The sequence below is a fragment of the Gouania willdenowi genome, chromosome 4 (genome assembly GCF_900634775.1).
Source record: "Gouania willdenowi chromosome 4, fGouWil2.1, whole genome shotgun sequence".
NCBI classification, from domain to species: domain Eukaryota; kingdom Metazoa; phylum Chordata; class Actinopteri; order Blenniiformes; family Gobiesocidae; genus Gouania; species Gouania willdenowi.
Genome location: NC_041047.1, coordinates 11,813,258 through 11,830,076, shown reverse-complemented (window position 1 = coordinate 11,830,076; position 16,819 = coordinate 11,813,258). Strand labels below are relative to the sequence as shown.

At 38.9% G+C, this 16,819-nt stretch overlaps 1 protein-coding gene across 2 annotated transcripts in view; it reads right to left on the bottom strand.

Moving 5' to 3' along the window:
- Positions 1–16,819, bottom strand: part of dennd1b (DENN/MADD domain containing 1B) — a 134,948-nt gene that overhangs the window by 23,414 nt on the left and 94,715 nt on the right. For both annotated transcript variants that reach the window (XM_028445597.1, XM_028445598.1), the window contains 3 exons: positions 12,631–12,756; positions 7,943–8,044; positions 532–622 (listed from right to left, as the gene is read on the bottom strand). In XM_028445597.1, coding sequence (XP_028301398.1) covers positions 532–622; positions 7,943–8,044; positions 12,631–12,756 — 319 coding nt within the window. The remainder of the gene's footprint in view (positions 1–531; positions 623–7,942; positions 8,045–12,630; positions 12,757–16,819) is intronic.

Genomic DNA, 16,819 nt, shown 5'->3' with positions numbered 1-16,819 from the left:
ACTAAACCCAAATTTAAAACACTGCAATAAAGAACCGTCCAACCTAGTGGTGGCTTAATCTGACTGTAATAAAACCAAAACTACTAAAAATAAAAACCAGCTAAAGATGTCATTAAAAAAAAACAACCTTTACCGCTCTCCAGAGATTACCCTGATCCATTTTTCTCATTCGTGATAAACTGTATTTAATACTTATTGCTGAACAGTTTTTTGGTTGCATTTAATACGATTTGTATTTTCACCTTCACATCTGTGTTTTTTGTCTGAGATTGAAGAAGGAAACTAACTTTCCCTTGAAGAACCTTTGCAAAAGGTGTAATTGCACTTTAAAACACTAAACAACAAGTGGTTGGATACAAAAAACCTTGAGGAACTCCTCACATGACAGATTTACAGGTACAGTGAATATCTCCTTGGTTTGTGTTCACTTTTTATCTTTGGTTACGCCACAACAGCTTTTGTGTGTTTCGCATTAAATATGGAGGGCCAATAAAATGCATCTGATTAATGGACAAGTCAAGCACTACTCACTTCCACAGAAGCCCCCCTCTGTGATCTCTTCTTCAAACACGTCGGTGAAGCCGCGGCCTGCGTTCAATTTGGCCAGGCGTCCGTCGATGAACTGCAACAATAAATTACAAAGTGGTTATTAAAGAAAAGGATGTGTGTGCGTGGATACACATTTAAACACAGACACACACATTGATTTAAACACTCCAAAGGCAGAGGGGTTATTAATCCTACCTGACGGAAACTACATCCCTAAGATTAGGTGGGCAGCAGGTAATAGGGATTTGGTAATGTGGAGCAGGTGAGGGATTAGAGCAGCAGACTACACGCCGCACACTGTCTGAGACATGAGGAAGTTTCATTTCCTCTGTTTGTAACATGCAGCGCATAAAAACTCCCTCTCATAAATATGGATTTAGCAGGCAAGACAGCTACACAGTTCATGGGCTCAGTCACAAATGTACATAAATTAGCTACGCAGCCGTAAGCAAACGCAAACATAACTCAGCATTTGGTATTAGCAGCAAAACGAATAAAGAAGCAAATGATTCATACAACTTTTAAGTAATTTTATCCCATCACAGGGATCAGAGGTGGCTAGAATTGGTTAAGTGTCTTAACGCTGCAATTAGCAAAGTTTGACATCAAAAAGTTGGATATTGACAGTTAAACCCTTTTAAAAAAAGGAAGAAAAAGCAGTTTGGCAATCACATGTTCACGTAGATGTTTTGAAAATATCCAGCAGTAAAAGTTTTGGTAATTAAATCATCTTTGATGCACGGAAGTAACCCCTTTAGTGCTCTATTTGCCTGTCAATCCTCATATCCATAAATAACAGTGAAGTTTCAGCTGATTTCTCTAATCAACAGACATCAAACTGAAAGTCAAACTGAAAACTAAACAAAATTTTAAAAAAGCACAAAATAAAGCTTTTAAACAAGAAACTTTTCATTTCTAGTAAAACTTATTTAACCGTTGACTCACAAGAAACAGTTGTCCACAATGGTTTTGTGTAAGTTTAAAGTGTTGGTACACCCTAAAAAAAAATCTAAATTGGAAATAAAAATCTAGTTTTCAAAGTAAAAAATCGGGATTTTGTTTTGAGCTAAAATCGTAGCCTTACTTCAATACATTGTATTCAAAGCATACATAATTTACCTTCTGCATGTGAACTATACTTAATCCCCAACTAAAGAGCAATTAGTCATCAACGGCCTTTCCATTATTCAGATTTAACAAACAAACTCTGAGCACTCTTTGAAATCTAAAAACAAACAAAATAATGTGTTAAATGCCACAAACCAGAAAAGCCTCATTTATTTCTACTCAGACAATCCCGCTCACGCTGCCGCAGACGCGCCACAAACCCCAACAACAGCACAGGTCATCCTTAGGTGTGCATCCTCAGGGGACGAGCTTGCTAACTAGCGACCGACGCGGCCATCCGCTCCTCTGGTCAGAAGAGCTGGAAACTCATCATTAGATCATTTTAATGAGAGGTGAGACTGTGGGCCCCAACCGCCACTCCGCAACACGGCTGGCCCAATTAGTGCAGATAATCAACCCAAATCATCTCACAGCCAAAAACGCCACTTATACTCCCCACCCAACCACAACTCGGGCCAAATTACCTGCCTCACTGTGGGCCTTAATTAGACAGCACTCAACAATAGTGGGCTGTGATCATCACACACTCACACACATGTAAACCAACACTTTAATAACACACTCAATTAGAAACATGAGCACACGTGAAACAACCACAACAGAAAGACAATCCATTTAACCAAAGAGACAAAACATACATGGGTGAACACTAAATAAATCACTATTATTGACCAATCTGATATTGCAATTTTAGATATTTTCTGCCCCTCTGTAGCTACATACAACAAAAACATATATAGTTATTTAATTTGTCAATTGCACAAAATGCCTAACCTATTGAATTTCAAACAAAAACAAAAGAATGAGTGAAATTTTCACATCAAAATTGACAAAAAAGAAAATGAGGTGCTCGATCACATTAAATACCTTATTATCCTAGACCCTCAATTAAAATGTGATGTTCATATTAAGAAATTGTCTAAAACTCTAAAGATGAACGTAAACTGTTTTCGACTCATCAGTCAGTTCATGTCTTTCTTTTAATAGAAATAATTTAATGATTTTTTTTAACTTCATAACGCTGTCATTTCTAAAAGTTTTTAAATGTTGGAATAGCCTGACCCCAGACACTGTCACTAGAATTAAAAAAAACTAAAGAGAAAACAGTTGAACCACTAGGGGAGAGTTCCAATGTGTCAAACTGTATTTGGTCAATCATGCATATACCATATCAGTTAAAGGAACACCTTTCTGGAACTTTCTCCCACCACAAATTGAATCCCAGACCGTTTTAAAGCAGTTCAATATACAAGGAAGACGGCAGTAAGAAAGTTGTGAGCACTAAGGGAATGTCAGTTTTTATCTCCTTTTGTTTTCTCTTTTTTCTCTTACTTTTTGTGATGTTTATATTCTTTGTTTTCTGTAAATTGTATTGCTTATTCTAAAGTATTTTATGTCACCTGGCCAAGGCCAAGGGGTAAAGCTACACATTTTCCTCTTTTTCTGATAGTTTGGTTTTTTAGGGGGATTTTAAAATTGTCTACAAGCATGACATTTGGCACAGTCATAGTTTTTCACCTGCTGGGAGCCAATTCTAAACGGGGACGGCATATTAGACAGTTCAAAATGGCGGCTACTGTCAGTGCCCGATCCTGTCATAGGCCTGATCATTTGGGATCCTTGGTACACAGACTACGTAACTTCCATCACTCGCAATATTTACGACAGAGCTCCTTTGAAGGGATATTTGACTGTAAACCGACCATACATAATTTGTTAAATATTTTAATACTTCACATGTAAATATGTGTTTTTAATTGTTAATTAATAAGAAAAAAAAAGACAAAAAGAAAAATCCACTGCAAGACAATATGTACAAAAACATATCAAAACACAAATCACAACATTGACAATCAAAGCCAAACACAAAATTAAATTAAAAAAACAAAACAAATTTGAATTCACTCAAAACATACATTTTTAATTCTTTTTAAATGGGTTTCAACGTCTGCGAAAGGATTGGGCACTGACACTAACCAACCAAATGTCTTATAATTAAAAACACTTAGGTTTTGAACCACAGGGGTTCTAAATGTGATGCCTATTTCACATGACTGGCATCGCCATATGGCCACCTGTGAATATTTAACATTGAACATTTATGCCTTAAAATAAATAAATAAGAAAATGCTACTTCAGAAAAAAAAAAAAAACACTGACGTTTGGACAAAATCAAGACAGGACCAGTGATTAACATCGTGAGCATCTTGCTTCAACGTGTTGATTACTTAAACTCAAGCCAAACCAGATGTGCAAGTGTCAAAAAAACAGATTTGAGAAAAATCCAGCACGGTGTCCTTATGTCTGCATGTAATCTTATTTCCTGTTGCGTGCTGATGACAGCGTGGAGTGGTAGAGCTTTTCCATCTGGGAACTAACACACTGACACTTTCAGCTATTAACCACTGCAGGATAAATATCTCTAGGTACTAGATTTAGAGACTTATAAACTGATCAATGCATAGCCCTAATCCCAATTTCTTTTACCCATGCACAGCAAATGGGAATCAATTGACATTTTTTTCTCTTTTGCTAGATCTGCACATATACTTTAGTTTTTTTCCGAGAAATATTTGGTTTGGGGTACCATATTTGTTTGCCTGAAGCATAAATCCTTGACACAGATTTTGTAAAAAGGTTAATAACCAAAATATAAGAGAATCAGACTTGTGCTTCATTACTGAAAAGAAAGTATTACTTTTGTTTTTGAATCTCCAAAAGCAAATATGCAGCAGCCAGAACTGAAAGATATTAAACATGTTCGCTCGGCTTTGTTTGCAAAGATTACCTCTGCAAAGGCCATAAAAATGAAAAATGAATATTGATCCATCTGGTGTAAATCGTATGAGGATGTGGCAGTAAATCATTGCCGCACAAGATGCTATGCAGGCTGAATGAGACAGTGTGTGGCTTCATTTTGTCAATAAAAGAGTTCATTGACTCACTCTCTGTTGCTATAATATACACACAGGACATCGTCTCTGTGTGTGTGTGTGTGTGTGTGTGTGTGTGTGTGTGTGTGTGTGTGTGTGTGTGTGTGTGTGTGTGTGTGTGTGTGTGTGTGTGAGCTGAGGACGGTTGATAGGAAGCAGGTTAATGTTGACAGATGTTCCCCCGCATATTTTGAAGAGATTTCTCCCACTTGCCCTGAGCAGAGATGAGCTGGTGGAGCGGGCAGAGAAGGGAGGAGGAAAACGTTTGAGAACAGTGAGTACGTCCGGAGGTGAAACCGCCAACATTTAAGACGTGCATGGACAATGCATTTTTAATAACTTTAGTTTTGGTATTAATCAAAAAAAATAACCATAAATGGTGAATCCATCTCACAAATATTTTAAAAAAGTTGCTTTTTTCCCATTTAAATATCAAACTAAGTTTGTAAAATGTTATATCTAAAGCTCTTTTTTAGCCTCCAATGTAATGTGTCAATGGTTTGGATCTGTCAGGAATATCAGGGCGCTGCATTGATGGTCTGTATGTTGCTCAAATTATGAACCTCATTATGGAACAAAAGACGTGCTTTGCAGTGAGTGAAACACCTAAACGTACAAATAAAGCACCTACAAGAAGGCAATTTCCTGGAAACACCTCAGCATCATGCGCATGTGTTTCAGTGTGTGTGTGTATGTGTGTGTGTTGTGAAGTACTGAGAGCAATCATGTGGTTTAGATTGTTTAAGAGGTCCTGCTACTACTAAGTCAGTGTTTTTGGTTCATGTCTTGCTGCAATTAAAGCTTTTAATCGGCTTTCCATATAGCAGCAGTGTAGTTTTTGCAAAAATTGTCATCATAGTTATCGTAGATTATATTTTTTCACTTGGTGAAAACGAGACCATGACTGAATTAATTAATAAAAACGTGAACGAAAAAACTGATGCTTGCATTAAGGAATAAAAATGAAACTATAATGTGGATTTTTTTGGGGAATCTAGAGACGAGTTGGGAAGTATTCAATGAAAATGACTTTCACTGTGTGGAAGCCAGTAAGTGATTCAATAGCAAGTAAGCAGATTCTGTTTTTTTGAGGAAGTTAAAGACGGCTCATTAGGTTTAGAGCACTGATCACTTTAAAAGACTGAATTGAACTGATATTTGTCTGAAACTGTACGGTAAAAATGTCAAACCATGGAACAGGAAAATGGACAAATGTGTGGACAAACTTTACATTTGATATTATAAATAAATTAATGGCTCTTCGTTAATGTGATGATGACCCTATTGAAAAGCGTGTAATTTTTATTGTCTGGCAAGTTATTGAAAACAACGTTTATAACAGAGAGACGTAAAAGCTAAAGTCATTTATCGTCACAAGTGCTTTATTTATTATTTTTGTAATAATTGAAGAAAGAAGTCTTCTTTTTGAATATCATATTACATATAAACACTACTACTATTGGGATTCAAGTCGTGCAAGTCCAATGAATAGCTTGAACTAAAACAAAGGTAAGTACTGAACAGTCAGAGGTAAAAAAAAAAAGGTTTGGTTACCCACAAACTGAAAAATAATGTACATTTCAGAATTATACAAATAGGCTTTTTTCAGGGAACCCAAAGTGGGTTAAAAATGTAAAGCTGTTCTGCAGCAATGAAGGTTGAATCAGCCTTGAAAGCTGGTGCTACTGATTCCTACAGGTGTTCCAACTGTTCTTGGTTATTTCCAACCCGCTCTGTCTGTATAAAAGCAGTGTCGGAACACACTGTGGTACCAGACCCTCATGAGCATCAGGTGAACAGTATTGTTCATGGATTCCATCATTTCTTTTTCAACTCAAATTGTTTATTTGTTCTATGCTTTCATGTCAGAGTGCAATGACACAATAAACTCAATAATTTTCAGGAAAAAACTGGAAAAAGTGTGATGTTCTAAAACTTTGGACCTTGTTTTTTTTTATTATTATATAGCCCTAACGGAATAAAGAATTTTTAACAACAGAAACAATATTTTTCTGAAGCAACTTTCAACTACAAGACTTCCTGAGGAACAGTTGTCTGAATAAAATAAACCCTAACATTTTTTTTTTATATATAAACATTAAATTTCACAAATGCAACATTAGCCCCTAGTTTTTGAAACTCAATGTTACACAGATGCCAAAAAGTCCGAATTCTATTAATGAGTCATCAAATAAAACAATTGTAGGTACAAATAGTGAAATTATTAAGAACACATCAAGCTAAATAAGTGCATGTGTTTTCTGTGTGTGGCGGTGATAGTTCAACGTTGTTTGCATGTGGTGGAGGCTGCAGGTCATGGCTAGAGCAGCGCCCGGACGAACCACTGGCCCCTCTCACTTTAGCAATAGGGAGTGGAGCAGATAAGCAGGAACCGTCCCCCGCGTTGGAAGAAGAGCAGCAGATAAGACTGTTTCCCAAAGCTACTGCTGAGGCAGGAGGAGGAGGCTTTGAACTGCTGCTCACTATCTGCTCTGCCTGGGAAAATTAGAAAGGCCCCGTCCAGGGGAAACAAAGGGCTGATTGAGGGCCGGTGTGTTGTACTCATGAGGGTAACTCACACTGCTATCTGAGGGTCATAGAGCGCAAGGTAATTTTTTTACAGAGCCTGAGATGACTTTACACTTTGCTCTCACTGAAAGGAATTGGGAGAAATCAATAAACATACTGTATGAGGACATTTTTTGTTGATAGGAAAACTACCCCCACAACCCATATTACTACATTGGAATTCAAATTGCACTTTATTTATCAAAGTTTGTATATTTTTTTCATTTTACTGTTGTAATGACTCAACAGGCCAGACTGCTCCTGGATTTATTCTTAAGCCTGAAAAAAAAAGAAAAGAAACTGAGAAGCATTAGGATGACCGCTCAGAGATAACTGCAGTAAACTGTTTGTTGGGGTCAGTAACCGTTTCTAATCTAAGGCCTCTCTCGTTCACATTCCTGCTCACACTGAGCAGCTAAACTGTCCAAACAGATGCTAAATGTTGAGATCACTCAGCCGACAGTCTGCTGTGTGAATGTGGAATGGAGAAGTTGAGATATCAAATCCTCCAGGATATAAATTCATTTGGAAAATAACGGTAGTTCCAAAATGAAATGGAGCTGATGGAAGTTTAAAACAATCGTTTAAATAGATTTTTTATGTAAATTTGCTGCCTTTTAGAATAAAAGTGTGAATCAGGAGGGCAACACTTGTGTTCAGAAAGCATCAAAGACCCGTGTATGTGTGCGTGTGTGTGTGTGTGTGTGTGTGTGTGTGTGTGTGTGTGTGTGTGTGTGTGTGTGTGTGTGTGTGTGTGTGTGTACCTGTTTGAAGAGCTGCAGGTTTACAGCCAGGGACAAGAAATTCTTCATGGTGCTGGAGCGATGGTTCACAAAGCTCTCCTCAGAGAAACTGATCGGCTCCCCCTGCAGAGACACAACATTATTCACCATTACTTATCTATAGTTATTATGCTAAATTAGCATGTTGTACATTAACCAATAAAGCTTCATTCTCTTTGTCATCTTTTTGCCCTAATTTATTTAGGTTTTTCATCAATTACCCCTTACCCCTTGAAAATTCTTATTATAATGTACATAATATACAAATATTTTAAGTGCCATAAAACACAGTGACTGTACAAAATATAATCTACCTCAGGTGAGTAGTATAAGTTTTCACTGAAATGGTCCAAATTTTTTAGATTTTAGGTTGGTTCTTCTGTTGCACAATTCTTTTTCACAATGTAAATGGTGAAGTAACACTGCACCCAGCAGTTCATGTATGGTACTGCAGCAAAAAAAAAAAAAAAAGCAGAAAGCGGTCGCCGGCCTGATTTTATCGTGAATTTACAACGTAAAATTACATGTTGATCCAAAATATTGTCTCGAGATGGTCTATATATTTAATTCTATTAAATAAACAAGAATCTCAAACTCCGCCTATGGCATTAGTGTGTAGCAATGTCAGGAATTCTAGTTAGGAATGTGTTAAATTTAATATCCAATGGTTACAATCCGGTCCGTCTTTGCAGAGATTGCAGGTTCCCTCAGGCTGAGGTTTTGTTTTCTCTATGGACTCCAACCTCCTCTCAGAGTTAACATGTACTAAGTACCCTGTACAACAATATTTAAAAAAGGTTGTTTTGAGTCACTAAAATTACAGTGGGAATGATTGTGTGTGTGTGTGTGTGTACTTTGGGATACTTTGAAGAATTTAAACCATTCGTAGATAGAGAGTAATTAATTCCTACATGCTACTAGGTAGCAGTAAGTAGCCTAATAATGGTAACATGGGGAGTAAATTGTGTGCAGGTGATCTGCTTTGACTTTTTAAATTATAACGTGTGCGGTGGTTAAAAAACTTACACAAAACAAAGTATTATTTTATAACTATATATTAGGCAATTGTCAACTGTATCAAAGAAAAATTTCATCTGATTTATTCATTACATTTAAGAAACACAAAAGAAAAATGTAGTTTCAATGTGTGGCAAGGAAGAAATGAAGAAAAGGAAAAGGCAGGAAGAGAAAAAAGGGGAAAAACGTGCAAGTTGTAATAAAACACCATTCTCCGTTCAAAGCGCTCCCCTGGCAGTATACATACCATCTCCTGGGCACTGGAAGACTGTGTCCCAGTAAACTAGCCAGTATTGCACACTAGCAGATGATAAGGTTATTACTGTGTCTTACATCACGTCTGTTGGCCTGTGAGCTACAGTCACAGAGATGACAACAGAACCACTGCGGGCCAATCGCACACTGCCCCACAGTCATTTCCAATTCGTGTTTGCTTCTAATTAACATAATTCTCACAGATTTCAGTGATGCTCCAAATTCCTCTGAACTAAAACAATGTGCGTTGCCTGTTCTGGGCCATGAGCACAGTGTGGCACATAAAAACAGGCTCATCACGCAGGAGAATAACTGCATTTTTAGGGAAGGGTGGATGGGACCAGCAGGCCAGTACATCAACGCTTAAAGTTCTTAGGGACTATTCAATCCAGAAAAGTTGGGTTGAAAGTAGATTTCCTTGTTTTTTACTTGATTGCAGTGGATCTCAGCTACTGACATGGAGCAGCACGTGTGTGTATCATCTGTACTTCGTCTTCTTCCCTTTGTCCAGATATTATTAAAAGGCCCATGTTGCGCTAAATCAACTTTTCTGTGCTTTAAACATCATAAAGTGCTATTTGGGCTTCATACACATGCCCAAAGTGTTTTTTTCATTGATTCCATCAATCATTAGTTAGAGGGTGATTTGCTCCTTTCTTACTGCAGGGTGAGCCCAAACACCTCGCTCCAATTTGATGACACGTTCACACTTTGATGACGAATTTGACGCAGCACTGAGCTGGATAAGCCGCGCCTCCAGGAAGCTCTCTTCCGTGATTGACATGTAAACAGACACACCCAAGAAGGTGAGCATTTCAGTGTCCTTTGCGCAGTGCTATGTATGTATTTTCTACAGTCTATGTATGTACTGGCGAACGCCCCGCCCCCACGCTCTGTCTCGTGTTTATAAAGCAGCATGAGCTCTGCTACGGAGTGGGTGGGAGGAGGCCGGGCCGAATTCTCCCTGCGACGCTTAAACACATTGGTCACAATATTTCCGTAAATATACACATTTAAAGGATTTCATTTCATTCAAAAATTTGTCAAGTGTACCGGTTTGTCCGATATAATTTTGTTGTTTTACTATTATAATTTTTTTTTGCGTATATGTGTGTGTTTATATATATGTATACAGTTAAAAATATATATATTGTTACTTTATTTATTGTTATTTGTGTATATTTTTATTTTGTTTTTTCATTTTTTTTGAGAGTGTCTATGTGTGTAGGTGGTATATTGTGTGTGATGTTTTTTTTTCTTGGGGGGGGGAATTGTCAAGTGCAGCAGTACTGAACTCCTAAGGCCCAGTCTACATGTCGTCTGTATTTATCTTTGTGTGTTTGAAGCGTGCGATGGACTGCCGCCCTGTCAAGGGTGTGCCCCCAGCTAGCACCTAATGAAAGCTGGAGGAAAACACCCCGCTACCCTGAACAAGAGCAAGCGGATCTGAAAATGGAGGGATGGAGTAAAGGGATGGCAAGTAAATCAGATTTTAGATGGAGCTCACTGCTGATAAGTGCTCCTGTTAGAACACGTGTATCTAAACTGTTTAAACTCTGCTGTTTCTGCCACTCAACAGTACAGGCACAATACTTTGACATACACACAGAAAACTACTCAACTTGGCTTCATCAGTAGGAGTAAAACAGATTTACGCTATTTCAGGCTCATGTGATCCTCAGAGCAGGTGAGAAGCACCGAGGGGGACAAGAAGCAGAAGCTTTTGACCTCAGAAACGCACAGCGGTGAAATCAGCTGATTGCCCTTCAGCTCATTACCATTCTCCAGTTTTTGTTTCATTTACAACTCAGCAAGACTCCCACCTAAAATCCACACCCCTCCTTCTGTCACAGACACATGGATCTGTGAGAGTGAGCTCGGCTCTGTCTTCTCTTCATTGCCTCAGTTTAGAGCAATGATGAGCACAGTGACGTTCCACCGATATAAAGACCACACCAATCAATCAAGAGTTCGGGTTGTGAGTGCAATGCTTTCACCTTACTTCCAAAGTTTTAGTCTGAAAAGATTTCATAGTGTCAAAATCACAGCGAGAAAATGAATAAAGAGAAGAAAAGCTTGCGTGTTGTGCTCATAAACACACTGAGTCTCAGTGCTCGTGTCAGAGGGGAGGTAGTCTGTTCGTATACTGTCTGTATACAGAGAGGAAAATAAAAGACAGCATCAATAATGTAGCATCTCGACTCTCGGAGTCCACAAAGTCCAATTAATCTCAAAGCCGGGGGAACAAAGGCTTCGCTATTTGACAAACAGGACATGGTGTAGTTTGCTCTGCTCTGACTCAGGCCTGATAAGTTGAAGAGATCTGCAGAAGAAATGTTCAGAGAGTTTAGCAAAAACGAGTCGAGAACCAAAGGTGGCTAAAAGGGATCTTCAAAGAGAACGTCCCAACTCCTTTTAGCACCTCTGACATTTCACTGCTTCCGACAAACCAACTTCGCTCCACATGCAGACTGAAAAAAAAAAAACAGCCTTTAAGTTCAGCAACAAGTGCCTGATGGTAGAGACGTGCATTGATATCTGTGGATGTGGAAATGAGCTTCCTTCATATTTACAGGCCGTTCGGTAAGGCTGTAAGAAAAATTTGATTCAGCGATATATCGTGATATTTCACCGCACGTTATCGTATCGATCCAAAAAATGTCCAAATCATTATTTTTAATCATGTTTTTTTAACCAAAGAAACCATTTAGTTGTGCTAACATATGCATAGCACGTAAACGCCTGGTCACTAGGTGTCAGTGAACTACATCAGACCTTGTTAAACTACCTCACTCCTCAAATGCATTTAACTTGTTGATTGCACTTTCTTTTCAGAAAACATACTGGGCACGTTGACAGAATTTTTTTTTTAAAAATTTAAGAACTTTCAGAATCTGTTGTAGAATCAAAAGTTTAACTTTTTGAAAAATGTAATTTGACAGTTTGATAAACATACCAATTGTTTTTTACATCGGTACTTGTATTACACTTAGTTACCATTTACAGTACTTATTCTTGCAAGTTTAAAAAATAAATAAATAAATAAATTGTATTTCATACCATTTTGTACTTGTAAAGGTGAAATTTGTAAATGATTGATCACAATATATCGCAATGTATATCGTATTGTAATAAATCATATCGTGTTGTCATATTTATGCCAATAAAAAATGTTCATAATGAGACGCAGGAATTATCTTTCACACAATAGCCCTAAATCTTTTAATTAAAAATAAAAATAAAGTAGAGAAACGCTCTGAAGGGGTACAGTCAATGTATGTCTTTGAGATCATATTGGATTTATTGATAATATTAACTAATACTCTATAATTATGATCCCACCGGAGTCTAGCAAAGCGTATTCAGTGCTAAAAATAAAAGAGTCTGTAGTTCCTTACAGGTTTATATCGGAGGGCGTCTCGGTAGGAGCCGAACAGAGCCGCCTGCGCTCTGAGGAAGGCCCTCGCCACGCCACTCCCTGTGGCGGTCGACTGCTTCTTCAGCTTGCTCTTCAGAGAGGACACCTAGTGGAAAACATAAAGCGGGATAGATATAAAAATGAGAATATATGGGACAGAAGTGTAGGGTGGGTGCGAGGATGGGGGGCAGGGTGAAAAGAGAGAGATTGAGGGGTAAAAGTTAAATTATCACCTATGAAATTGGTGGAGGAAACAGCGAGCTCATTCTGGGTGTGAAGTATCACATTTGCAGGTCATCTCAAAAAGGGGAAGAAGAGAGAGAGGGCCTTTCCTCTGAGCGTATCTCTTGTGCTGCTTGGAGCACCTGCTGCTTTGCTAATTGAGCAGAGCTCTGGGATAGCAGGAGGCTGCAGAGAGGAAATGGAAACTCGCATCCTCGCCTTTCCTCCCCCCCCTCATCAACTTCATGCTTTTTCCTTTCTCTCTCCTTGCTTTACTTTTGCTTGTTCCTTCTACTTGCCGTGTTCTCTACCCCCCCCTCCCATTTTTGGCTCTACCCTACTCGCTCTAAAAAGAGGTTCTTGACATAAAACGTCTTTAATTATTTTTCCCTCTCCTGGCTCCGTCTCTAGGACTCCAGGCGAGAGTGGAGGAGCAGCAGGCCCGAGCTTGTTTTAGGATGACAAAAGCTTCACCCGGGCCACCAGGCCCTGGGGAGTCTGGGAAGGAAGTTGTCAAGAGGCTCTCCACACCTGCTCAGCAGTCGTCTGACTGTGCTGTAACAGTGTGAGGAAGAGGAGGAGGAGGAGGAGATACTGAGGGACTCTCGCGCTACATGTGGGCAGGACTGGATTAGCACTAAAGTAAGTTTGTGGATCTCACAGGAGGTCTGGGTAATGGCCTTGTGCCTCAAAAAACAAATATTTACTGAGTCACTGTGATTCCTTTTTTGATATTTTCAACGTTTATCAGACAAACTAATGCAATATACTGTAACCCAATCAGGGTGCTATGCATGCAGAAGGAAGGTGTCACATGCCTATAATTCGATTAAAAAAAAGACAATTAAGAAGAAATCCAACAAAAACAATAATTCTCGTAAATGCTCCACTACACACAAAGCCAACTCTTTAACAGACCATAGATTTAGCCTTTAGTCCCAAATCTGGGTGTTATTTTACTTTCTCCAAATAAAGATGTCACCAATCTCACAGGATCTTGTTTTACCCTCACAGAACTATTTTTATACAGGAGAGCAAACCTCCGCCAAGAACCAAATATCCTCTTTGCAAGATATTCACAGTTATATGGATCAGTGATCCGTATCATGGTATCATAATCGTTCACATTTTAAAGGCTTGGAAGAAATTTCTACCCCCATAACGATACAGTAGGCCCAAATGTATGGGCACACTTTCCCCCCCTCAAAAAAAAAAAATCAATCAAATGCCAATCCTGATCCAATCTGGTTGAAACTAGGTGGGGTAATTTAGGATCCAACCTGACTTAACTGAGTTACATTTCATAAACATCAGTCAATCACAAACCAAAATATGAATTTTTGGAAAATGTGTCAATTATGAGAAATAAGAATTTTTAATTTTAGAAACTGATTCAGAATCAATATATCCATCTGGATCCCTTTCAAAATTTAATGAAATCTTCCATGATATGAGGCGTATCTTTGGCTACAATTTAAGTATTTATTAAAGTACATTTTATTTAACAGACAAATAAAAAAGCAGGTGAAAATATGACCTCCTTTGCAGAGGTAACAAAGATCATTAAAGATGAAAAGTTTCTTTTTCTTTTAGTCTTAATTAACTATTTACTAAACTGCCTTTGCTTTACCTAGAACTCACCCACACACTGATTTAATAATAATAATAATGGCTTGGATTTATATAGCGTTTTTCTCAAGGAGACTCAAAGCACGTTACAGAAACCATTATTCATTCACACCAGTCACTCACATCAGTCATACCAGTGGTGGTAAGCGACAATGTAGCCACAGTTGCCCTGGGGCATACTGACAGAAGCGTGGCTGCCATTTCGTGCCTACGGCCCCTCTGACAACCACCAACATTTATGCACAATTCATAGCCATTCATAATGGCAATGTGGTCAAGTGCCTTGCCCAAGGACACCTTGACAGTGACTTGTATAGAGCAGGTGGACCATGATCATCTAGCAAAGGATTCCATGCTATTTCTATTAATTACACATAAAACATCTTTGTTTATTCTATTTCTATACAGTAAAACGATTCACCATATGACTATAATCTGATTTAAAGTTAATCGACTGCCCACTCACACAGAGAAGATGAAAATTTTTGGTTAACAGGCTCACTATTCAGCCAAACATTGTACTGCATATTCCACAGGTTTGTTTAATCACTCTTAATTCAGTGTAACATGTGACGTGTGCTCGGCTGCTTTGGCAGAGTCTACAGCCTCAGACCTGCGCGTTAATTATCTGCCTTGTTCAGCCTCGAGTAGTTTCAACTGCTTTAAAGGTGGGCAGGAAGATAAAAATCAAGAGATGAAGGTATGAGAAAATAACAGAGGTTGTGTCCATTAAAATGACCTCAGATCTACTGCAATGTGATGAAATTTTGATCATGGTCTATATTAATCAGAGGTGGCCAGAGACCACATGCAGTGCAGCCGCAGTGCCAGAGCAATATCACGATCTGGCATTTGCAATTAGCCTTCCTGGAAAACTTCAGGGCGGAGAAGCAAAGAGTTTGCGGAGCTCACACTGAGGACAGCCGGAGAGAAACACAGAGAGAAAAAAGGAAAGCGAGACGAAGAGAGTGGCAGTCTTAAACTGGGACAAAAGACAAAACGCAGAGTGCCGATTCCTCTCCCGTGGGCATTCTCTCTCACCACGTCGTCCCCGTGCTGCCATTGCGACGGCTCCCAGGCATCAAACAGAAAGTTTACCACTGTTAAATTAACAAGTGTCATCTCATTGTGCTAAATACTTTAATGTTTATGTAAAGCCCTTTCTGTAATTAATATTTCATGTTTATGTGCATTTCACTGATTATTTTTTCTTCATTCTCACAAATGATTAAACTGTCTTTTTTGGGGTGGGAGAATCAAAGCGAACACTGTCAGTCTACAAGGGGGGGAGGGAGGCATACCCCCAAAGACTGTCAGAGGAGACGGGATAGCGATAGAGTTTACTCGCACACTCAAAACATACTTGCGCGCACATCTTTTGAACGGGAGGCATAGTGCTCCAGCGGCAAACACTTTTTAATGAGGTGGGGACACAATCCCAATCACTTCAGCTTTGCTTCACTAGGCAACAATAAATGGGCGATAAAACGACAGCTCAAAGTTTCAGGTTTATTCATGAGAATTCTTTACACGGTCACAAAGAGTTGATTAATCAAATTGTCTCATATAAAAAATCAAATGTATTTTCCAGGGCAAGAGAATGAAAAAGTGTTTTTTTTTTTTTGTGTGTGTGTGTTTTTTTGCTAATAGAAATCAAAGCACACAGCTTCACAGACCTGGAAAGCAAAAAAAATACATATCGTAAGTGTGTGTTTTGCAACTGGGTTTTGAATATGGTGCCTATACTCCACAGTCATCAGGTATGCTTCCACAGTAATTGCTCTGTCAAACTAATTAACTTCTACAGTTTGAGTGAAGCTAACGAGATGCGTACTGACATCAGAGGAAGGCCAGGCTCTACAGGTGATAACCCTATTTGGCAGTGACATTTTTTAGTGTAAAGTCACAGTGGCGGTGATGAGATCAAAGGCAGAGTCCCCCATTGGGTCCAATTAAAACTATAGCATTGTACAGGGAAGGGGTGGCAGGAAGAGAAAAGGGAGTGGGTGGTTGGGGGGGGGGGGGCGAGAGATACAGGAGGTGGAAAAAATGAAACTGTTGAGTTACGATATTCATAATCTATGCAGAAAGGCCTTTTCCAGTACAGGTCTTCTCCCCATAGCTGTGATCTTTTCCATTTACATCAAGGGAAGATGGTCGGGGATAAAAAGCGGGGCATCCGAAGCGCTCAGCCCACGGAGGGCAGACATGGGGCCTCATTAAGGCTGGGCCCAGCCAGCCCCAAACAGGTTTTTGAAGTGCGTCACATAAAGAGCATGGGGTCAAAGGTCAGACGCAGAACAGATCTCCATTTAACT